This window comes from Micromesistius poutassou (genome assembly GCF_964030765.1).
Source record: "Micromesistius poutassou genome assembly, chromosome: 10".
In the NCBI taxonomy this organism is placed as follows: domain Eukaryota; kingdom Metazoa; phylum Chordata; class Actinopteri; order Gadiformes; family Gadidae; genus Micromesistius; species Micromesistius poutassou.
The window spans coordinates 2,222,339-2,246,944 of record NC_140280.1 but is presented as its reverse complement, the minus strand read 5'-3'; the positions used below and the strand labels follow the sequence as shown (position 1 = coordinate 2,246,944).

The window sequence follows — 24,606 nt, the reverse complement described above, 5'->3', positions numbered from 1 at the left end:
TGTGGGAATACATCTTGCCTCAATACGATCACATGTGCGTGACATAGAACAGGTCTCATTATAAGGTAATGGTATTCGATTTGATGGGATTATACACTAATCCAAACGCACTTATGAATATCATATTCTATTCCTGCAGAGGCAACGTAGCTCCACTGGAAGCCACTCTATTCTATGACCCAATAATGTGTGTTGATATATGTGTGTATATATATATATATATATATATATATATCTCTATCTATCTATCTTAAAGATAGTATAAAGACAAGACAGTCCCTTGAATTCGACAAGTAAAAAGCAATCAGTTCATATATTTATACATATTCAAACAGTATATAATACACAAGTTCAACACATACAAACTAATAACAGTTAAACAGACCTCGTACCAACATGTGATCCCACTTCATTGTCTTGGAGTGCGTTCGGTACAGCGCAAACGAGGAGAAGCACAAACACTGTACACCTACTTCTGTTGAAATGACGAAAGTGTGAACTGAGAGAAACGGCCCATTCAGAATGGAATAGTAGTACGGAGATACACGTCACAGTTGCATATCAAACCTTGTTGTCTTTTACCAGCACTTTCATATGTCTGATCTGAAGCACCGCTGTTAAATTCGGCTTCTACTAGGGAGCCCAGCTGTTCACCAGCGTGCATCACGGGATATCTCAAGTGCCCTAAAATTGATTCCAGATCTGAAATATTTATTGGGACACTGGTTAACCAAATAACCAAAAGCCATTCATCCATTTCAGACACATCTTACGTGTGTGTGTGTGTGTGTGTGTGTGTGTGTGAGAGAGCAATAGAGAAAAGGGCGTGTTGGCGTGTGCTTGTGTGTTATGACACGGAGGATATGGGGTTATGTGGGGATCCCATCTGAGTCAGGACCTTATCCAGCCACTGCAGAGGCCCGTGCAGGTGCACTTCAATCCAGCAGGGGGTGCTAGTGACATCCTGGCGGTGGTACTCCGCACCCCAGCCCTAAAACAAAACAGATAAATACATAAACAATGAGTTAGTTAGTTAAAGGCGAACTTGACCACGCGTGTCTGGTGAATGTGTGTATTGTGCATGACTGTGTCAGCCTCTATGTAGGTCCTATGTGCAGGTGTGGTTGGTGTTGGCAGGCACCCATCCCTGGACCAGAATCCAGGGCAGTGATAATAACAGTGTATTACGTTACTGCGAGAGGCTCTTCGGGGGGAAATTCAATCAGAAAGCTACAGGATTAAATTGTAATTAGCCCTGTATGATATTGAGGATGTTGGCGGACAGATGGCGATATGGAGAATCAGCAGCACAGTATTTTACTTGGTAGAACGACGTTGTGTTTCCCTGGTGAGCGAGGGATTCAGGGTCGGGAACATCATTCACCTGCTCCTGTTGCACCGATTAGGTGTTCACACTTACAATCAACAAAAGTTGGCGATTGAACATTTGTCCTTTTTCTAAATTTCTTGCTTTTTTCACTTGGCTGCTTTTCATTCCCGTTATCCTCAAGTTGTGGGTCAATTTGTACGGTGGGATATCATAACCATCACCTGTTATATGAAACCCTTTGGATTAGCTGTTTCTCCGGAGGCCTACTTCACGGGCCGTTGCTGGGAAATATTATGGGAGCATCAGGCTTTCACAGAACTAATGTTTCTATAGCAGCCGATGTAGCTCTTATATATATTTATAAACATATATATATATATATAATTAATATATTTTTAGATTGTGTATGTATATATGTGTGTGTGTATATATAAAATATATATATATATATAAAAATATATATATGTGTGTATATATATATATATATATATATATAAAAAAATATATATATATAAAAAATATGACTATATAATGTCTATATAAAAAATATATGTAGATATATATGTAAATATATGATATCTACATATATACATAAATAAATGTGTTATTACGTATAGCTCTTGAGGATACAATAACAGGTAAATCACAATACACTATAGCCTTAAACGACTGGTTCGAAAGAAGAGCACGTCGTCGTGAAGCTGGGCGTGGAGCTCGGCAGCGGTACCTTGACGAAGCTCATGCGGATGGTGCACATCTTGGTGAGCTCGTAGACCACCTCGAAGCCGTGGTTGACGGACTGCGAGAGCAGCTGGGCGAACAGCTGGTTGTTGAAGATCTTCAGGCTGCAGCCGCTGGGGATCTTGCACACCGTGGTGGCGTGGAAGCCGTGCTGGAAGTTGCAGTTGCGGCTCTGGACGAAGATGCTGCTGTCGCTCAGGCACTCTGCGTACACCTCCCCGCCCACGTAGTACAGGTGCAAACCTGCCCGGCAACCAGGGAGCAGAGCCCGTGAGGGGGGGGAAGGACGACAGGCAGTGGAGGCTGAGTGGAGTTATTAGTACAGAGTTAAAGTGGAATGGAGTTATTACAGAGTTAAAAGTGGAATGGAGTTATTACAGAGTTAAAGTGGAATGGAGTTATTACAGAGTTAAAGTGGAATGGAGTTATTACAGAGTTAAAGTGGAATGGAGTTATTACAGAGTTAAAAGTGGAATGGAGTTATTACAGAGTTAAAGTGGAATGGAGTTATTACAGAGTTAAAGTGGAATGGAGTTATTACAGAGTTAAAGTGGAATGGAGTTATTACAGAGTTAAAGTGGAATGGAGTTATTACAGAGTTAAAGTGGAATGGAGTTATTACAGAGTTAAAGTGGAATGGAGTTATTACAGAGTTAAAGTGGAATGGAGTTATTACAGAGTTAAAGTGGAATGGAGTTATTACAAAGTTAAAGTGGAATGGAGTTATTACAGAGTTAAAGTGGAATGGAGTTATTACAGAGTTAAAGTGGAATGGAGTTACTACAAAGTTAACGTTGAATGGTATTATTAGAAAGTTAAAGTTGAATGGAATACAAATATGAAAAAAGATGAGTACAAAGATGAATGGAATTTCACATAGCAGTAAAATAATTCCATAAAATGTAGAAAGTAATCCGTTTTCTGCTTTTTGGAATACACTAGTTAGTCTGTGGTTAAAGTTCTCTGTCCTCCCCCACAGTCTGTGGTGGATTTTCCAAATCGTTTGGTGTCTTAAAATATCATCTGATTGTCGGACTTCAAAGCCCCTTAGGGCTGTGACTGTGTTAAAGAGATTAACGAAATAAACCTAACCATGAAAAGATAAAATAAAACCCACAAAAAATAGAGACAGTAAAATCAAAACTAACGTTTTCTAGATCAAAGACCAAATCTGCCATTATCCCCTCATGATCACCACACACGTGTGTGTGTGTGTGTGTGTGTGTGTGTGCGCGCATGTGTGTGCGTGCGGTGCAGACAATTTCTCAAACATCTCTTCTCCTCTCACGAAGCACAGTTTACTGTAACCCTTGGAAACATGATCTGTATAGAAATCTTACACCAATCCAGATTCTAGAGATCCATTTCTACCTGGCAGGAAAGCCCGCAGAAACCAGATTAAAACAAACTAAACAAATCTTAATGCCGCTAAATAATAACTAGCTCTAAAGCCTTTCTAGATATTGAAGCTTTTTGGAGAGATGAGCCTTCCATAAAAAGGTATAAATAATTGAAGAAATATAATTGCACCTATCGTATTACTAAATATAACATTATATATTGCTTGTTTTTTCAGACACTCAATTCAAACCACAACATGGGCAATGGTGACATAGTCTACGAAGCTTTTAGAGCAAGAGATTTTCCAGATGGGTAATTATCGTTCATATTATTATTCATTACTCATCCAGGCAACCAAACCTTCCCTTTATTGTAACAGTAATGAAATGTAATAAAAAGAGATCGAATTCAAAACAGCAATGCACAAATATTATGTATGTGAACTTCTGGTCCACACCTCATCTACAGGATATCTATATCTATATATATCTATATATATCTATATATAGATATATATCTATATATAGATATATAATAGTTCTTTTGCATGGGCTCGTTGTTCCATGATACACAGCACAGTGAAGAGAGAAGGACACAAGGACCACAGGTCAGAATCAAACCTGCGTCTCTTCTAATAAGAAGCGAATTATGAGCTTCTACTGCGAAGTTTCCCTCAGGACAGCTGGCGCTCATTACTCAGTTACAGTTTTATCTGGTAAAGCGAATGTGACTAGAGGCCTTGGGGGTCGAAAATGATCTCAACCTATTCTCAAACTTTAAAACTTGGGTAAGAGGCCCTTACTGCTCGCTGGCTTGGAGCAGGGAGTGGAATGCGAGTGCCCAGTGGGTCAAGCAGAACCGGCGCTGCGGGGACGAACCAGTCGGCTCACCTTTGCCTATGTGGCGGCGCGTGTGCTCGATGGTGGAGTTGCGGTTGACGTTGGACAGCAGGCCCAGGCAGAAGCGGTTCTTGTTGTTGGAGGGGTCCGTGAAGCCGTCCACCAGGACGCTCCGCGACGAGGCGTGGAACGTCTCGCCCACGCGGTTGTTGAGCTCGTAGTACGCGATGGAGCACCAGTACTCGGGCTCCTCGTAGCACACCGGCCGCAGCTCTGATGACGTAGCGCACAGAGAGTTAGCGAACACGCTGGACGTAGCACACACAGAGAGAGTTAGTGAACACGCTGGATGTAGCACAGAGTTAGCGAACGCGCTGGATGTAGCACAGAGTTAGCGAACACGCTGGACGTAGCACACAGAGAGTTAGCGAACACGCTGGATGTAGCACACACAGAGTTAGCGAACGCACTGGATGTAGCACACACACAGAGAGTTAGCGAACACACTGGACGTAGCACACAGAGAGTTAGTGAACACGCTGGATGTAGCGCACAGAGAGTTAGTGAACACGCTGGACGTAGCACACACAGAGTTAGCGAACACGCTGGATGTAGCACACAGCGAAGCACAGAGAGATGGCCAACACACTGGACGTAGCACACTGGACGTAGCACACACTGGACGTAGCACACACTGGACGTAGCACACACTGGACGTAGCACACACTGGACGTAGCACACACTGGACGTAGCACACACTGGATGTAGTACACTGGACGTAGCACACACTGGCCGTAGCACACACTGGACGTAGCACACAGTAAACACTCACACATGCGTGGAATGCCATGCAACTTTCTCAATAATCCAATGAAGAGTGTTTTTCCTATTCACTAACAAATCTGCCCGTTTGGCCAAATGAATTGTTGTCATGTTAGGTCAGGTCAGAGTGGAGGTGATGGAGGAGGGTCTCCGGGCGTGTGCGTGTGTGTGTGTGTGTGTGTGTGTGTGTGTGTGTGTGTGTGTGTGTGTGTGTGTGTGTGTGTGTGTGTGTGTGTGTGCGTTACCTCGGTTGGGGGTGGAGAGGATGAGTTTGTGCGTGTGCGGCGCGTTGCTGGGCTTGACGTCTTCTTGAGGCGTGGTCTCCATCATGCTGTAGGGCGGGGGAGGGGTCTCCGCTGGCCAGTCCCCCGAGAGAACACACACAGACACACGCACGCACACACACAAACGCACGCACACGAACACACACACACACACACAAACATACACAAGAGGTAAGGAAAAAACACCAAGAAAATATCAATTATAATAATAAAAGATTAATTTGCTGGCTGAGATATGAACGCAATAAATAAATTTCATCTCATCTGTTGATCTCTTCTCTATTCTTCATCTCAACCACTTAGTTTAGTTCACTTAGCTCATCATATGTAACGTATCTCAACAACCTACAACCTACGTTGTCCTAGTTGACATTATAAGTAGGACCTTATCTTTTATAAGGTCCTACTTTAGCGTAGTCCAGCTAGCTTCTTCTTCCAGCTTGGTCCTATAATCGCCGTGTTAAAGGTCCCATATTCTACCGCCAGGTGTGAGTGTGATTAGCCGTTACAAGCCGTTTGGAAAATCTGCCTCTTCTGAACACCACAAGTGTCAGAAGAGCCACATCTAGGTCTGCTGTCTCTATCCAGCACACCTAGATGTGTGCTGGATAGATCAGTCCACCAGCCTACCCAGTGGGAACGTAGCAAACGTTGCTCATCTATCCGTCACACGTCTAGGAGAACCCGCCCACCTGTGATGTCAGAAGAGGCAGACTTTCAAAAAACGGCTTGTAACGGCTCATCACCACTCACACCTGGTGGTGTAATGTGTCCCATTTAGGTGCAGCAGTGTCCTGGTCGGTTCAGTGCGGTGGGGGTTTGGGTGGGGGTGGGGGTGGGGGTGGAGGGTGTACCTGTGTGTGTGACGTGGAAGGGGGAGCCCGGCTCGGCCGCACTGCTGGGGGAGTTGGGGTAACTCCGGGAGGCCGGGGACTGGGTGAGGGAGGAGGGCGGCGGGGAGGCGGAGGAGGAGAAGGAGGCGGCGCAGGGCAGGGGAGGGAAGGAGTCCGGGTAGGTGGCGTTCTGGGGCATCAGCGGCTCGCTGTGCAGCGAGGCGTTGCGGAACTTGGCCAGCAGGCTGTGCTGGGGGTTGAACTCGCTGTGGCGGGGCACCAACACTGGGGGCAGCACTGAGGGAGAGAGAGAGAGAGAGAGGGGGGGGGAGAGAGAGAGAGAGAGAGAGGGGGGGAGGGGAGAGAGAGAGAGGGGGGGGGGGGGAGAGAGAGAGAGGGGGGGGGAGAGAGAGAGAGAGGGAGAGAGAGAGAGAGGGGGGGGAGAGAGAGAGAGAGAGAGAGAGGGGGGGGAGAGAGAGAGGGAGGAAGGGGGAGAGACAGAGAGAGAGAGAGAGGGGGGGGGAGAGAGAGAGAGAGAGAGCGAGAGAGGGGGGGAGAGAGAGAGGGGGGGAGAGAGAGAGAGAGAGAGAGGGGGAGGGAAGGGGGAGAGAGAGAGAGGGGGGGGAGAGAGAGAGAGAGGGGGGGGGAAGGGGGAGAGAGAGAGAGAGAGAGAGGGTGGGGAGGGGAGGGAGGGGGGAGAGACAGAGAGAGACAGAAAGGGGGAGAGATGCTAAATATCATATTACTGCCAATGTAGCTAGCTCAGGAACACTGCATCAGATCAGATAACCGTTTCCGCTATTCTAGATCCAAACCATAACAGAGAGGAAAAAAAAACACACACCACATAATCTATTTTAAGGGCGTTGTTTGGGATCTCGTAAGTGAACTGAACCAACATAATCGATGCGCTCCGCGATGTCTGGTCATTGATTCAAAACGGTTGATCAATCAGTCGACCGGGATGAATAATCACACTGATCATGTTCAGACTGCAGCACAGCAGGAGAAACCAGCAAGCATTGAAAGTATTACAGCAACAAAAAAAATAAGTTTTCTATTTTTTTTTTTTCTGATTCATTCCTTTTTATGTTTATTGAGTTTATCAACATAATTGTATTATAGATTCATTCCATTTCAGCTCTGGTGAATGCGTACTTTGTTGTTTGTATGTCACGGTGTGGACAACAAGCTGTTCAAACAAATTGCCCCCTAGTGGGATTAATAAGTTGTTTGTATTGTATTGCAAAAAAATAAGTAAATCACCACACACACACACACACACACACACACACACACACCACATAGCAAAGTGTATTACAAAACACGTGCTGCGGCCCTACCTGGGGTCTCCACGCGGCGGTAGTGGTAGGGGTTGATGCAGATGTCCTTCTGCTTGGAGCCGAAGGGGAACTCGCAGCAGTCCAGGGCCTTGAGCTCGTGGTGCGACTGGAGGTCGGGCCAGCGCCACACCCGGCAGTAGATGACGTGGGGCAGGCCCTTCCTGTGGGACACCTGCAGCCGGCCGTCCAGAGAGCGGGGGATGGTCACGCACTTACCTGCGGAGGGGGGGGGGGGGGAAACATCATCGTCATTCACACAACACCAGCCGTTCGGAAAACGAACCTCGACGAGGGAGGTCGGAGACATAGAGAGCTATGCTGCACCGGTATGTATTGGATGCATACGTGCATCAATTAGTGTTTGCTGCTGTTAGAATTAGACGGTTTATCCAATTTAGATACTTGTCATTAATGAGTTAGAGGTTAAAAGGGGGTGAGGTGTCTTGCCTGTGCCGGCCCTCAAAGCACATCGCACCATGTTTATCATGATACGTATCAGGATACGTAGGCATTATTGATATCACGACGGCTGCCTGTAACCGGCGAAGACATGTTTTATCCCACGAATCCCGACCACGCTCAATAAGTCAACAAAATACTTTTGTTGATTGACGAGTGTGGCGACAGTGTGGCCCTTGACTATTCCACTAGAGGCTCAACCGCAGGACGTCTCGGTGAGGGGGGACGTTGCGTCGCAACGTGATAGTTTATCCATAATCCAGCAGCCCCCGACGGGACCAGTTCAAACGCTTCAACCCCATCTCCCCCTCCTCCCCCTCCTCCTCCTCCTCCTCCTCCCCCCTCTCTCCCCGTGTGCCGTCTCCCACTAGACTCAGGGGTGTGTGTGTGGGGGTGTATGGGGATGTGTGGGGGTGTGTGGGGGTGTATGGGAGTGTGTGGGGGTGTATGGGGGTGTGTGGGAGTGTGTGGGGGTGTGTGGGGGTGTGTGGGGGTGTGTGGGGGTGTATGGGGGTGTGTGGAAGTATATGAGGATGGGTGGGGGTGTGTGGGGGGGCGTGTGGGGGTGTGTGGGGGCGTGTGGGGGCGTGTGGGGGTGTGTGGGGGTGTATGGGGGTTGTATATGGGGGGGGTGGGGGGGAAGGGGCGTTACTCACTGGGCTGTCCGGGGCAGCTCAGCGCCCTCTCCAGCTCCTCCATGGCCCCCTTCTTCTTCTTGAGCTTCTTGACCAGCGAGTCCACCGCCTTCTCGGCCCACTTCTCCTCCTCGTCGCCCTGCTTCCAGCCCAGCAGCCGCTTCACCGCCGGGCTGGTGAAGGAGAACAGCGAGGTGATGGAGGTGGTGGTCATCATCGCTGCTGCTGATGCTGCTGCCGCTGCTGCCGCTGCTGCTGCTGCTGCCGTCGGTGACGGTGGCGTGGATGGAGGGATGGATGGAGGGATGGATGGATGGAAAGGGGGGGGGGGGAGGTCTGGAGAGGAATGGACCAGCGGATATAGAGAAGAAGCGGTGGCCTGTTGTCGTAGCGACGCAGACAAGAGGACGAGGTCACCTGACGAGCTTGTGCAAACACCGCTGCCACTGAGAGCGAGTCAGAGAGCGAGAGAGAGAGGGGGAGAGAGAGGGAGAGAGAGGGAGAGGGCTGGACGAGTGCCCAACACCGAAGCTAAAATCTCTGTCCTTTTCTTCCTCCTGATCTGGTTGGTGTCCCTGCGCTGCGTTGGCATGCAGAGAGATGTGGCCCGCTCTGGCTGAGCGTGTCCAATCTGGGGGGAGGGGGGGGGGGGGGTGGTGGTGGTGGGGGGGAGAGTTGTCCCTCACGCAGCCAGCGGTACAGCTCGGGTTTCAATCATCTGGGGAGAGGGAGAGAGAGAGACAAGAGTGAGAGAGAGAGAGAGAGAGAGAGAGAGAGAGACAGACGAGAAAGAGAATAATGAGACACAGAGAGAGAGACAGAGAGAGAGAGAGAGAGAGAGAGAGAGAGAGAGAGAGAGTGAGAGACAGAGACAGAGACAGAGACAGACAGACAGACAGACAGACAGACAGACAGACAGACAGACAGAGAGATAGAGAGAGAGAGAAAGAGAGACCGAGACAGAGGAGAGAGAGAGAGAGTGAAAGAGCAAAAGAGAGTGCGGTATTAACTGCTAATTTAACCAAACCGCGAGCTAACAGCTGTGAAGACAAAGGTTAAATACAGAAGAAGATGTGGCCTTTGGTCATTTGGGGAACTAAGGCCAGAAAGGGTGGTGGTGGTGGGGGGGGGGTTCTATATTTTTTATGCAAGCCAAAATTGACTGCTAACAATATCCTCACTGGAATATAGCACAAACATTAAACTTGTTTACCCCTTAACAAAGAGGGCTAGGTTCCCTTAATGAGGCTCCGAACCCAGTGGAACCCAATTACATTACCGGCCCGTTAAGTAGTTAATAATGACAAAATTTTGTCATTAAACATTTCACTACTATAAACATAGAGGCTATTTGAGCGTAGTTGCACGTTGTTAAAACATGCTGTATATTTGCTTTTAACTGCAAAACGTTACGGTTTAGGCTGGACGGTGGATGATCCCATTTAGGCGATTTTTTTTAGAATGAGGCGTGTCCTTTCTATGACTTCTTCAGTGCTCTCGGTTCCTAACGCCCAGGAGCCTCGCTGTCTGGCCAAGCACACATCACAGGACAGGAGAGAGAGAGGGGGAGAGAGAGAGTGGGAGAGAGCGATAGAGAGAGAGAGAGAGAGAGAGAGAGAGAGAGAGAGAGAGAGAGAGAGAGAGAGAGAGAGAGAGAGAGACAGAGAGAGAGACAGAAAACGGAAAGGCATATTTCGTGCGTCTTGTGTTTCACTGATTACGAAGGCCTATGATTGTAGACGTTCCGATCATCCACAGGAGACGCGGGGGGAAACCGTTTGCTCTATAATAGTAAGACAACTGAGTGATTGACCTGCCATTAAACTATTCCGCACGCAAGAAAAACATAATTACACGAGTCCACGCGGCGCGGAGTAAAAGGAAAAAAGCCGGAACGCACACTGACGGAACCCACTGAACACTATAGAAGATCTCCCATAATCTCCCAACAATAGCCGTGAGGGAGGACAGAGCCGCGCAGAGCCAGACAGCTGGGTCCAGAGCCACTGCTCATTCCACCGCAGCGGCATCAGTCCACGGCTCCCCTTATGACTCCGGCGTCACTAGGTCTACCCGGCCAGATAGGCTAATTACCTAATGCTTTATCACCAAGACCCCCCCCCCCCCCCCCCCCCACGCCCGCCGCCCGCCAGCCTCCTCTCTCTACACACGCACACATGCACGCACACACGCCATCACGCGCACACACACACACACACACACACACACACGCCATCACGCACAGACACATACACGCAAGCTGACACACGCACACACACACGCGCGCGCACGCACACGTAAGTAGACACACACACACACACACACACACACGCACGCACACACAAGCAGACACACACACACACACACACACACACACACACACACACACACACACACACACACACACACCAAAAGTAAACACACCAGCTTCCTTTTCTCGGCTGCCCTATCGCGCAGACATTTCATTATTATCTGATCTCATGTCCCACGCACCTTGACAAGCCAAGTTGAATTAATGGCATCGACAAAGTTGAGCAATTTAACCTTTTATGCAATACTACACGTTTAGACTGAGAATGTGTTATTGATGGAAGAGATCAATAAAAATTATTTAAAAAAAAAGCCTAACCCTAACCCTAAAAATAATTAATTATAACCTAATTTAGGGTTAGCTGGGTCGAGTTAAAGCAGCAAGTCAAGCCAACTTGGCCCGCCGGCGCAAGTGCTCCGTCAATGACAGCATGCAATAACATTCAAGCAGAAAGAAAAAAAATTAACCCCAACAAAAAAAAAAGAAAGAAAAACACAACAGCAACGATGATCATTAAATTCAACATCTTAGCAAATAATCCCAAAGTCCTTACCTCTCCGCGGTGTGACAAGTGCATCGGTGCCAGTCGGATACGGTGCGGGAGGGGGGGGGGGGGTGGTGGTGGTGGTGGTACAGACTATACGGTAAGTTCTTGCTCGGGACCAGGGCAGCAGCGCAGAGGAGGAAGGTGTGTGCGTGTAGTACAGCGTGTTTGTGATTTGGCTTCACGAGCCTGGAGAGAGCCAAGCCAGCGCCACCACGTCGGCGTCAGCCTGGCTGGAACCGCAGCGCCTGCGTGCTGGATCCCTCCGCCAGCCCCCTGGCTGGAACTCGCCCAGGATCTGAGGAGCTTTGCGGAGCTCGAGAACGTCTGGCGGACTGGTCTCACTATGGTCACGTGTGTACGTGTGTGTGTGTGTGTGTGTGTGTGTGTGTGTGTGTGTGTGTGTGTGTGTGTGTGTGTGTGTGTGTGTGTGTGTGTGTGTGTGTGTGTGTGTGTGTGTGTGTGTGTGTGTGTGTGTGTGTGTGTGTGTGTGTGATTCATAACCATGTATCAATATTCACTTTATTCGGGAGGTATTGTTGTTTTGTATCTAATTCGTAATTCTACTTAGATACAGGGCAATTATGAAGGTGATTATTCTTTATTATTTGCACTAGATGTTGGAGGAAAGAAAAGATCTGCATCTTGTTAGATATTTCTGCATAATTGCGATTTGAGAACTTTTTTCCCTTCTTTTTAAAGCAATGATTGTTTTTGTCATTTTTCGTTTATTTTTAGTTTGGTCTGTCTCTGGAGTGTTTGGAGTGTCATTTATTTGAACAATATTTCTTTAATCGTTTAAAAAACGTGCGTGTATGTGAAGCGCTTTGTATCTGTGTGTTCTAAAGATTGATACATATATATATATATGAATTTATAAAGCTTAAGACTAATTACTAGCCTAATTATTTCATTTTTTTAAGTATTATATTTAACATAGCGTTACACCAACACGCACCTGTGCAAACGAGGTCCCTTTATTTTCGATGGCCAAACCCTCATCATCCGCTAGTGTGTGACTAAACTAACTAAAATAAATCACGTTGGCGCTGTCTGCTATCGGCTCCATGCTGCGGGCCACCCGGACGTACTTTTCATTGCGGATGGATACAATCCTCATTGTGAGCGCCGTGACTGGTCCAGTTAATGACGCAAGCCTGGCTGGCGACAGCCAGTCTAGAAGTTTGACATTTTCACAGTTTACAGCAACTGCCGTGGAACGTAACAATAATTCCAACATGAACTACAACAACTTCCAGCTATGCTTCCCCGCCACGTGTTCGCACTCAGGTGGATCGCCCTTAAGTCCATCATTTGACTAAGGGATGTAAACTGTTCCACACCTAGGTAGCCCCGGTGAATGGATTCACATGCTTATAGGGGGGGTGGGTGGGGGGGGGGGGGGGGAGACGTGTTTTATTTACTTAGTAATTGTGCAGTGTTTGCACGCATTTGTCATGGGACTTCTTTGAAGTTCGCCTCGTTAACTCCACGTTGCGGAGAAATCATTAACAGGTTCTGCTCGAGGAAGATTCCGCGCCTCTGAGCTGTCCTCTCGTGCGGCCGGCCAGACACAAACAGGATGGGGTTCGACGGCGCGCGCCGAGACATCCAGTCGTGCGCGTGCAAGCCCTTTTTTTTTTTTCTCTCTCTCTCTCTCTCTCTCTCTCTCTCCCTTTTCCAAACCTCAACATAGAAACGAAATACACGCTACAACGACCGCAAAATCCCTGCGAAATATGTCAACTATGCCTTTTTTTTTTTTTTTCATCGTCGCAGCCACGACGTCCGTTTTCATCCGAACAGGTTGCGCAACCACGGGCTGGTGGGGCTCTACATGCCGCCCTGGGGGCCTAATGGGGTTTAGACCGACAGCAGGCAGAGAGCTGGGATAAAATACATGGAGAGATATTTACAGCAGTCGATATGAAATCAAATCCCCCCCCACCCCCCCCCCTCTAGTTTATAGTCAATTTACCCTAAAGTGTAGAATACAATTATTGGAAAAAGAAAAAAAAAAAAATACTATAAACCAAATTCAGTTTCTTTATTTTGGTTCAAGTGCTTTTGTCCACCTGCTCAATGCCCCAGTATCCCCAGTAAACCTTTTCACTACAAAGAGAGCGTTCATCTCATTGGCCAATTTTTTTTAAATTGAAAATTGAAAGACAATCAACAGATTTGTTATTATTTACAGCAGCGGTGCCGGTTCACAAATGATTCAGTCAATAAAACATAACTGACCCAGTAAGACGGCCAGAGACGTAGAGGCAACGCAACACAGTGTGCATGTAACCATGGCCACCACAAGCCATCGCCATGGGAACGATCAGGCCGGGTGGAACTCTACATTGTGTCGTTTTTACGACAGGACAACCATCAAAAAAAACACACGGCGGACGGGGACAGAAGCGTTGGCAAGTCCCACCCAAAACGAGAGTTCGGATTGACCTATCGAAGGCGGCCGGCTGGATGGATGCGAGGGCTCCTCTGATTGGCTAGTCCGTCTTCCGGGGAGAGTCCAGCCTCCAAACTCCTGTGAGGTAACGCAGCCGGATGAAGACCAGGTCGCGGCCCATCTGCAGCCAACTCCAAACTGGTACCAGCTTGGAGCCTGGAGACAGACGGACACACACGGACACACACACACACACACGGACACACACACACACGTTAGTCATAAAAAGGGCCATTATATTGGCGGTGAGTCTGCGACATTATCTGAGATTTCCCTGGTCTTTAATAAAGGGATGGAAGTCGAGTGAAAACAAATCCAGTGTCCTTTGTGCATAGAGAATCAATCTCCCACAATATTACGATCCAACTTCTTTGCCGGCCTGTTTTTATTTCTCTCTAATCACTGTAGCTGGAGGTATTTCGCATCTAGGCCCAAGCAGAAAACACTTTCTAACTTCCCACACATTTTCAGGAGAAACAGCCAAACAGCCAAAGCCGATGGCCAATGCAGCACTGGGCTGTACACACACACCACACACACACACTTTATTATAAACCCAGAATCTCTACTCATGGTAATGAGTCTCACACTGCCTACCACGACACACAAGACCCCACATGAGTTCAAGCCCAAGTCCTGGTCCCTGGTAGCCTGGAAATCCAGACCCACATCTAGAAAGCTGTAGGGTCTGTTATCCACGCAATTGGATAACACTACGACCAATCAGAAGAATACAAGGGGTGACATATCCAGACCAGCGGAGCTAACCAATAGATAAGACCCTTGCCGTATCCGGTCGGTAAAACAGCAACGCTTCTGGCCTGCCTATATCAGACACACCGATGTGATTGGTTAATGTTCTGGGCCAGGGGAATCGGGGAGTGAGTATTTTGCTCGTTCCCAGAGTGACTCGCTGAGCAAATTCAAATGATGCTCTTGCGAGAACGCTGGATTCCCCGGGGTAGGTCCCTGGTGATGATCACTGTGAAATGACACTGGTACACGTCGCCCGGTAACCATTCTTCAGCAGAGCATATTATGTACCTTCTATCTCCGTCCAGTTCACAGCCACCTCCGCGATGGGGATCTTAAAGCACTGGGCGATGTACAGCAGCTCCACGTCAAAAGCCCTGTGGCGGCAAAACAACAACAACAACAACGATGATGATGGAGTCAGTTCAGCGTTAGCTAACCAACCAATGACAATGAGCTGCTTCATGGTCAACACGTGAACGTGACTTCATGTCCTGGCAGAGGACGTCGCCGGAAGAGAGGAGGTGAGAGGAGGAGAGAGGAGGAGAGAGGAGGTGAGAGGATGGGAGAGAGGAGGTGAGAGGAGGTGAGAGGAGGTGAGAGGATGGGAGAGAGGAGGTGAGAGGATGGGAGAGAGGAGGTGAGAGGAGGTGAGAGGAGGTGAGAGGAGGAGAGAGGAGGTGAGAGGATGGGAGAGAGGAGGTGAGAGGAGGTGAGAGGATGGGAGAGAGGAGGTGAGAGGAGGTGAGAGGAGGTGAGAGGATGGGAGAGGAGGTGACATGAGGGGAGAGGAGAGAAGAGAGAAAAGGAGAGCGGATGTCAGTAGAGGTGAGAGGAGGTGAGGAGACGGAGGGGAGAGGAGATGAAATGAGGGTAGAGGTTAGAGGAGAGTGGAGGTGAGAGGAGAGAGGAGAGTGGAGGTGAGAGGAGAGAGGAGGTGAGAGGAGAGAGGAGAGTGGAGGTGAGAGGAGAGAGGAGGTGAGAGGAGAGGTGTGCAGAGGAGACGAGAGGAGGTGAAATGAGAGTGGAGAGAGGAAGAGGGGGTGAGGAGAGAGGAGGTGAGAGGAGGTGAAGGAAGCCATACCAGCGCTCCACGTGCAGCAGGGAGAAGGTCTTGAGGGCGGCCTCCCGCGTGAAGAGCTTGAAGCCGCACTGCGTGTCTCTGATGCCCCGCACGCAGAAGAACCACACCAGGAAGTGGAAGCCGTACATCAGGAAGGTACGGAACATGGACCTCTGAGGGGGGAGTGGAAGACATTAGCAGTAGATCTAAGAGTGTAAAGACATTAGCAGTAGATCTAAGAGTGTAAAGACATTATTAGTAGATTTAAGAGTGGAAGACATTAGTGATAGATCTAAGAGAGTAAAGACATTAGTAGTAGATTTAAGAGTGGAAGACATTAGTAGTAGGTCTAAGAATGTAAAGACATTAGTAGTAGATTTAAGAGTGAAAGACATTAGTAGTAGATTTAAGAGTGGAAGACATTAGTAGTAGATTTAAGAGTGGAAGACATTAGTAGTAGATCTAAGAGTAAAATACATTAGTAGTAGATTTAAGAGTGGAAGACATTAGCAGTATATCTAAGAGTGTAAAGACATTAGTAGTAGATTTAAGAGTGGAAGACATTAGTAGTAGATCTTAGAGAAACTGAGGTAGTACATATACATATACATATATATATATATATATATATTACTTTTGTACTGGTATGTGAGAGATCAGACTGAGTACAAGGCCCCGGTCTGTTTACTGATAACTCCTCTAGGGACACAAACAGTGCTTCAGAAATAAAAACCTTGATGGACTTGTTTCCACACAAGTGGCTGTTAACACATCCGTCCATAAACCCCACCGCGTGTAACGCTTCAAGACACACATCATAAAACAACTGTCTGAGACAGTTGCTTGGCAACAGGCGCCAACGGCAACAACACTGGCTGTGACAAAAAAGTTGTCGAAGACATGTTTTTTGTCCAGGTGAGATCAGAGCCACAGCGTCTGCACATGAGAACGGGATGAGGCCGTGGCAGGCTCACACAGCTACACTAGCCATCAGTGAGACCAGAGGGGGGGGGGGGGGGAGGGGGGGGGGGGGAGACGAGACGGTACAGTCGCGGGTCCAACACTCACCTCAGCCACTGAGTCCTGCTCCAGGTGGGCCCGAGACCCACAGGTGATGGCCATGTTGTCCTGAGAAGAAGAAGAACAAATAGCTAAGCATAAAAACGGGGCATGACTACTGCTGGGACCAGGACCGGTACACACTAGGGGTGGAGCGATACGCGTATTCGTACCGAAATCTTTTGGTACGGGTCTCACGGTTCGATGCACGTTTCATTTCGGTACGTACCGAAAAAAAAAAAAAAATGTTGAAAAAAAAGTATATATATATATATATTTTTTTTCTTTTCAATAAAGTTGTTATTGATTATCACACGCTCTGTGAGTGCTTTGTCTTGTCCCGATGTTTTGTGTTGAGGACCACAATGGAAATAAATCCTGAGACCTCATTGTGTTTTTATCCCCAATTGTACTTGATGTCTTTTCATTTGTGTAAGGCATTTGTTTGATAAAATTTAATAAATCAAATCAAATCAAAATCAAATTGCTTAATAAAAAAAATAAAACAAAAACTGCTGTACCGAAAAAACAAACCAGACCGTGACTTAAAAACCGAGGTACGCACCGAACCGTGACCTCAGTGTATTGTTACACCCCTAGTAAACACGCAAAAATCAACCAAGACTCAAGGGAATCAAACAACGACGGACGGAGCCAACACCCACTGGTTTGGGGCTGATGGCTTCCAGCGCCGCCTCTACTTTCTCAAAGTCAGCAAACTTGGTGGCCCCGTCTGCGTCCGCCATCAGGATCAGGCGGCCCCTGCAGCTCATGGCGCCCTGGAGGTGAGGTCCAGACGGAGGAGTTCGTTAACAGGGGAAACATGGACATGGAAAGATAAAGTTAAAGAATTTATGGCCTTGATGGCTTCAAGTGGTCCTCCCTAGCTCAACTGGTTAGGGGTTAGGGGTAGGGGTAGGGATAGGGGTTAGGGGGAGGGGTAGGGGGTAGGGGTAGGGATAGGGATTAGGGGTAGGGGTTAGGGGTAGGGGTAGGGATTAGGGGTAGGGGTAGGGGTTAGGGGTTAGTGGTAGGGATAGGGATTAGGGGTAGGGGTTAGGGGTAGGGTTAGTGGTTTGATTCCCACGAGGGCAACCAAAGCATCTATGAATGTTTTAAAACCCCCATAAAATAGAGATCTTATGGGGCTATTTAAAAAATAATAATAAGAAGAAGAAATAAGAAACAATAAATCAATTGTGAATATATAAATTCAAATTGTCATTCATTTGTATTTTTCCTAAACATTGGATTTTGTTTTCCTGGATCTTGTTAAAAGGTTGTCGGTCGGGGTTCGTACCATTCTGACTGCTCCTCCTTTCCCCCTGTTTTTCACCAGGGTCAGAACTCGCACTTTGTCCGCACCAAACTTGTTTGTGTACGTGAATGCAACCTGAAAAGGGAAAAGACAGCCATGTTTCAAATACAAACTCTCGTTACATCAGGTGAAGGTCTCGGATCAAGTACAAGTACCAATAAAAGGTGCAGCAATGTCATTTTTCCACACAACAATTCACATGAAGTTGAAGGCACTTTTAAATATCAAGTACAATACATCAATAGGCTCGCCAGATGAATTTCGTTCCGCCTAGCTCCACTCATCCATCTGGGATCGCTCCATTGAAGAGGTGCTTTAGAAGGCTGGGCCTTATCAAAAATCCTTGCATATGACTGGATAAACCACTTGTCCTCGTCATCCTTATTGACGTGCTACTTCAACCACTCACATCGAAACCAACCCGTGACACTTGCTTCCTCTGTGCGAGCCGTCTGAATCAAAACAGTCGCTTCTCCGCTACGTCACATCTATAAAAATCCTGCCCGGCGGTCCTGATTGGCTCTACCATTTTCTGGTAGTCCCCAAATATCTCCCAACGGGAGCGATCCCAGATGGATGAGTGGAGCTAGGCGGAACGAAATTCATCTGGCGAGAGTCAGGTTACAATACATCCACCTTGGATATTCATAAACGGCATCAGAATGAACTCATAATACATTGTTGTTCTGACAGCCATACTTAACATTAACGGCACTTCTTACTCTACAATAAGAAGGAGGCAACAGTGAAAAACAGTTTATTCTATTCTTATTCTAAAGGGGTTCTACCTCTGATGTCTTGTCTGAGCTGCCATCATCCACCACCAGGACCTCATAGGTGAAGGAAGGCTGTCGTTTCTGTAGAGGGAACGCAAACAAGGAAGTGTTTTTGAGTGCATGCTGCCCCCTGCTGGACATTAAAGGTAACGGAGGATGAAGAAGAAGAAGAGACGGGGGGGGGGCATCACAGAAGTAAATAAAAGAGCAAGACGAGAAAAGTACTGAGATGGTTATGCTAGGTTCAATTTCAAGTCACCATCACTGACCCGTCTTTTCTCCAGGTAATCCATTGCTTCTTCCAGCATCGATGGCACTGCAAAGACACACACACGGTTCCTATTGTTTACTGCTGGTGTAAAATTACATATTGTCCCACAAATCGACAGGCCTTAGGATGGAAACACACCCAACTGGTTATTATTTTGTAAAGTCTTCTTTCTGGATTGGCAATTTCATCATCATCATCATCCAACAGAGATACATGTGGACAGCATAACCCAAACCTAACATACAAGACCTATTCAGAAATATAGGAACTGTTAAAAGGCGGAAATTGGTTATTTATAATGCTGCTTTTACCGCTAAATGTTAGTGCAGTGTTTAGTTAAGGTCTTCTTTGAGACCGACAGTCTACACAGTAGAATGGCTTGGGCTGCTTTGTGTTTCATGGACAAGGACAACTGACACCAGACACCAGATGAACTCTAAACCAAGTTAGATCGACCCACAACACAAAACAAAGCACAGATTGAAGCGATGGAACCATCCAGGTCATGAGAGGAGGACTCACTCCGGAGCTCCTCATTGTAGGCCGGGACGATGACCGACAGCTCCCTGGTGGCCGGGTCGTGGATGCTGGGGAGGAGCTCCTTCCAGCCCGGCGCCGTGGGGAAGCTCTTCTCCTTCTCGTGTCGAGTCAGATCCACCACGGTGGCCGTGACGTGGGCCAGCACCAACACCTGGAAAACAAGAAGAATCAGAGTCCGATTATGAATGGCTTAGGGTCATGCATGCACTGTAAATGGCAATACTGGACATGACAATAATTAGACATCTGGTTCCACTCACACAGATCATGACATGTGCACACATTATTGTTTACTTACTGCTATGGACGCACTCGCAGCCAGTGCAACAAGGCATTGAAGTAAATCATAAAGAAAATCCATCATCCATGCCCAGCAAGCCCTGACAGATCAGCAGGTTAATTGACAACAGGGGTAATGTTGGGTTCAACACTCAACGCTGTGATCCGCTTTGGCGATGGCAGGTCGTCGCTTCAGCGCAGGGTTTGGGGGAATGTTTGAAAGTAAAATCACAAATCATCCTTCAGACGAGCATTTTCAGGAGAAGGTTCAAGACCACTTCCAATCAAAACCGAACACAACTTGTAAGGCGGAAGTACAGCAGCACGTCTTCTGGACCACGTCATCAGTAAGTGGCCGCTATAGGAGTTTTCGTTTCGTGTATACTGACCTCTAGTGGTTGGGGATAGCGTTATTCACTTCATGGTTATTATTTTCTTTTGTTGGTGGCATTAGTTTATCAAATACTAACGAAATTCTTTCAGTATTATATTAGTATTTATTCCAGTTCAAATTAGGTTATATTTAATAATTTGCGTTACTGTCGCGCTCATTATTTACGTCTCGACTTTAATTGTCCTTGTGCGGCTGCCGTACGTCCCAAGCCGAACCCACGTGGTTAACCAAAACATCATGGCGGCTGGGTTCAAGTAAGAATATTTCACTGGTGACAGCTATTGGATCTATCTATTTCACTTTGAGGATGATGTTAACTATGAGCGGAACTTATGATGAGGTTTACGGTGTTCTTAAAGCGGAGTCTCTGCCGACCCCCCTCGGTGTAGCGGTGTGATCAGTGCGTTGTAATAAGTGGGAACACATTTCATTGATCAATCCCTGGAAGGAACGTGCCCCCACTGCCCCGACCCCACTGTGGGTTGTTGCTATGAACTTGAACTTATTAATCCTGAAGAGATATCTCTTCAGAGAGATACAAAGAGATATCTCTTCAGGACATAATCAGTCAACACTCACATTGAGATGTGTTTTGTATCTTGGATCTTTATTCTCCCTTGACTGTTTCTATTTATTTTATTATATTTGCGGCTGGGGATTAATACTAAACTATTACTAATTATCTTTTCTTATATCCATATTCAGAACTGCGGAGCCTCTGGAATATCACAGGAGTTTTCTGGTTAGTGGCACAAAATCCCTTGATGAACGTCAATGACTAACCCTAACCCTACCACCAGCTGTGGGATGTTGTGAAAAAATGCAACAATTAACCGATTAAGCTTCTGGTATTTACGGCCGCTTGTATGTTTTATTCAGAAAGAAAACTGCCGGCCTGACGGAAGGGAACTGGTGGAATTCCGAACCACAACACTGAACATAGGTGAGGAAAATAATAATAATAGTAAAAACGTTAACGTGTATCTATTATTTACTGTAAACATGCTAACCTCTCTCTCTCTCTCCCGTAGGATCCATTTCCACAGCAGATGGCTCTGCCCTGGTTAAGATTGGAAACACCACAGTCATCTGTGGAATCAAAATGGTACGTGTCCAATGCAACCAAATGTCAGTGCTTGTCAATAAATATAGACTCCTGACGCTGTATATCTTTTCATCATCCACAGGAGCTTTCAAACCCGTCGGTCGAGGCCCCTAACAAAGGTTACATAGGTGAGTTATCACTACGATTTTTGATCCAAATAAATGCACAGTGAATTCAGATTCATACTGTACATTTAAGGAGGTGCTCAGGAATCTTGCTCAATGAAGCCTCCGCGATGGCTGGAACAATCCCGGAACTTTTGGGGAATTTCGGGAGTATACAGCCTCCGCAATCTATCGGGTGTCCAAACAAAGCAAGATTAACATAAGGCTAAAACTCAACTTGTATAACACGTTTTTAAAACAAATTGTATCAATTGCGTTAACATACAAACATACATACACAATATAAATGACTGAAACGACTAGACTTAAAAGCAGTGGATCAGTAGAACCTTCAATGGACAGAGGTGGAGGGAGAACGGCCATCATAAGATTCCAACTGTGTGTGTGTGTGTGTGTGTGTGTTGCAGTGCCCAACGTGGACCTGCCTCCGCTGTGTTCGTCGGGCTTCAGGCCCGGAGCCCCGGGGGAGCAGGCCCAAGCCGCCAGCCAGTTCATCGCTGACATCATTGAAAGGTGCCGCGTCCTCTCTCTCTCGCTCTCGCTCGCTCTCTCTCCCTGACCCGCTTCCTTCAGGCCGCTGTTAGTGATGGACGCTCACTAGATCGTTTACATTCCCAGCTCTGAGACTTGTCACCTGACCTGCTTCAGACCTGCCACCGTTCTAAACGTATACGCTCATTCTTGTTGTTTATATTCCAGCTCTGAGGTGGTGAGGACGGAAGACCTGTGCATCGAGAGAGGAAAGGTAAATGAGACTGATCGCCTACGTTGTGTTGTGGTGTCTGCTCAGGATCCTGCTGCTGGATGTCGTTCATGTGCGTTGGCTCTCTCCTGCTGTCTCTTCCAGCTGTGCTGGGTGCTGTACTGCGACCTCATGTGTCTCGACTACGACGGCAACCTGTTGGACACGTGTGTCATCGCCTTGCTCGCCGCGCTCAAGAATGGTAAGACACACACACTGTTGTTCCACGCAGCCATTGTGTGTTTACGTCGCACTACGATTTTTACTTTTCGGAAAACAAGACCCCCCTATGTTTCTTTAACTGTGTAGGTACAACTTACACACTCTATATTGAAATGCTTGTTAAACAAACGGATGGTCTTTTGTTCATTCCATTTCTGTATTCCAATGATTTCCTCGCAGCACAACTTCCAGAAGTCACAGTGAACAAAGAGACCAGTCTGCCGGAGGTGGACCTCAAGAAGAGAACGCCGCTGCAGATCCACCGGCACCCAGTAGGCTCCTCCTTCTGTGTTTTTGACAAGTAAGTACGACTACTCTTTCACTCCTTCCTAAATATGCGATTCAGTCAATATTAGCCCTCTCGGTTCTTTGATGGCTTTGACATCGGGTATTATTATGATATATCTAGATTTAGCTTTTTTTTAGCAACAATTATCAGCACCTGGTAGATTTAGTTGTAGATGAAACCAAGTAGTAGAGGACTTGATTGTTCTACAGCTCTGCAAGACGGATTAAACGACTTGATCATTGATGTTCCTTTGCTAGAAGAGACTGAAGAACAGGGATCATGGTATGGAAAGAAAAAGACACCACTGGAGATGCATCACTACTAACTAACTTATCACTATGTGGATTCATTAAAGCGGTGTTCATGACTACTCTGCTGGGCTGCGTTTTGTGTCGTAGTTCGGTTCTGATCGTGGACCCCACGGGTGAGGAGGAGCGGTTGTCCACAGCTCAGCTCACAGTGGTCACGGACGAGGACGGTCGCCTCTGCTCGGTCCACAAACCAGGTCAGACATCCAACCTCTGAGCGTTAACTCCACCCCGACGCTCGCCTACTCAGCCGAGTCTTTCTTACTGTTTCTTACTTACTGAGCTAAGAAGGAGGGTGTTTAAAATAGTTTACTTGATTGGTTGACTGGCCTTCATCACTATTCAAAATTATTTGATTGCTGATTGTTAAGAAACAGTTAGCCGGAATTGAGCAGCTAATTGAGGGTTTGGCTCGTTTCCTGATTGAAGGTGACAGAGCAGAAAGCAGTTTGGCTCTGGTGTGCCACACTGCCTCCCCATGGCTACGCTGACCCTAACACCCTTATGTCGTCTGCGTCTCCCGTTGACCAGGTGGGACGTCGCTCTCGGGGGAGCGGCTGCAGGAGTGCATCAGCCGAGCGCAGGTGCGCCACAGAGAGATCCAGAAGCTCATCGATAAGGTCGCCAAAAGCGTCACGTCTGGAAAATGAAGAGTCACAAGCAGTCCTTTTTTCTTTTGTATCTAAAACTTGTATTTTTCAACTGTCAATATATATTCATTTTTTTCTCCATAACAATAAAACTGCTGACAAAGACTGTTTTAAAAAAATTATTCCTCAGTGTTCAGAAATATCTCTCTCTCGCTCACAGACGTGCACACACACACAAACACACTCTCTCTCTCTCGCACGCACGCACGCACACTTTCTCGTAAGAATACACTCTTGGCTCTGGAGCTCGTTAAAAGGAAAGGCGTCAGGACTTTGCTGTACAAAAACGAAGCAGGGACACCGTGTTGCATGTTGGGATCCCAGTCCTCGCGGGAGCCCCGTGCCAGGCTCACTCAGAGTGGACCTACAGAGGTAAAGGTGCTGCCCCGTCCCACCGCCACCAACCACCACCACCACCGCCGCCAGGATGGGGAAAGACTGGTTACCAGTCAATCTCACAGGGGGCCTCCGCCAGACGGGGTGAGACACACGTCGTCCCCAGTGGCTCGTGTTTCTGACCGGCTCAAAGCGGCGCGCTTCCATTCCATAAGCGGCACACGCGGCAAACTTTGAACCAATCAGAAGGAGCGATCGCTCGGCCGCTTTTGATATCTTTAGTGTCGGTGGAGCCTCGACGGCGCTGTGCTTCAGGGCGGGTCCCCGGCCTGGGGGGGGGGGGGGGGGGGACGCCAGCCGAGATGGGAGGGTGGGGGGGGCACACTGAGGAAGGACGGGATCCCCCCCCCTGACAAAACGCAACGCTCGAAAACCC

General features: G+C 47.5%; 4 protein-coding genes across 4 annotated transcripts in view; 1 reads left to right on the top strand and 3 right to left on the bottom strand.

Annotated features, from left to right (window-relative positions):
• Nucleotides 1–798: 798 nt before the first annotated feature.
• smad9 (SMAD family member 9) lies at nucleotides 799–8,871 on the bottom strand. The gene is made up of 7 exons (XM_084473889.1): nucleotides 8,649–8,871; nucleotides 7,534–7,749; nucleotides 6,212–6,487; nucleotides 5,319–5,429; nucleotides 4,303–4,524; nucleotides 2,058–2,314; nucleotides 799–991 (listed from the first exon to the last, which is right to left on the bottom strand). Exons 1-7 carry the CDS (start codon nucleotides 8,842–8,844, stop codon nucleotides 848–850), a joined length of 1,422 nt encoding a protein of 473 aa, XP_084330015.1. The 5' UTR covers nucleotides 8,845–8,871; the 3' UTR covers nucleotides 799–847.
• A 4,702-nt stretch (nucleotides 8,872–13,573) lies between these two features.
• Nucleotides 13,574–20,327, bottom strand: alg5 (ALG5 dolichyl-phosphate beta-glucosyltransferase). Its single transcript, XM_084474141.1, has 10 exons — nucleotides 20,019–20,327; nucleotides 19,703–19,871; nucleotides 19,179–19,225; nucleotides 18,922–18,990; nucleotides 18,116–18,208; nucleotides 17,481–17,594; nucleotides 16,825–16,884; nucleotides 15,778–15,929; nucleotides 14,985–15,070; nucleotides 13,574–14,096 (listed from the first exon to the last, which is right to left on the bottom strand). The coding sequence occupies exons 1-10, from the start codon at nucleotides 20,082–20,084 to the stop codon at nucleotides 13,981–13,983; spliced, it is 972 nt and encodes a 323-aa protein (XP_084330267.1). The 5' UTR covers nucleotides 20,085–20,327; the 3' UTR covers nucleotides 13,574–13,980.
• A 266-nt stretch (nucleotides 20,328–20,593) lies between these two features.
• Nucleotides 20,594–23,939, top strand: exosc8 (exosome component 8). The gene is made up of 11 exons (XM_084474182.1): nucleotides 20,594–20,647; nucleotides 21,099–21,135; nucleotides 21,273–21,336; nucleotides 21,425–21,498; nucleotides 21,581–21,626; nucleotides 22,031–22,136; nucleotides 22,323–22,368; nucleotides 22,471–22,567; nucleotides 22,768–22,888; nucleotides 23,275–23,381; nucleotides 23,716–23,939. Exons 1-11 carry the CDS (start codon nucleotides 20,631–20,633, stop codon nucleotides 23,832–23,834), a joined length of 834 nt encoding a protein of 277 aa, XP_084330308.1. The 5' UTR covers nucleotides 20,594–20,630; the 3' UTR covers nucleotides 23,835–23,939.
• A 160-nt stretch (nucleotides 23,940–24,099) lies between these two features.
• supt20 (SPT20 homolog, SAGA complex component) overlaps nucleotides 24,100–24,606 on the bottom strand; it is a gene marked incomplete at its 3' end in the record, with an annotated part of 11,808 nt that continues 11,301 nt past the window's right edge. The window contains exon 20 of the mRNA XM_084473642.1: nucleotides 24,100–24,110. Coding sequence (XP_084329768.1) covers nucleotides 24,100–24,110 — 11 coding nt within the window. The remainder of the gene's footprint in view (nucleotides 24,111–24,606) is intronic.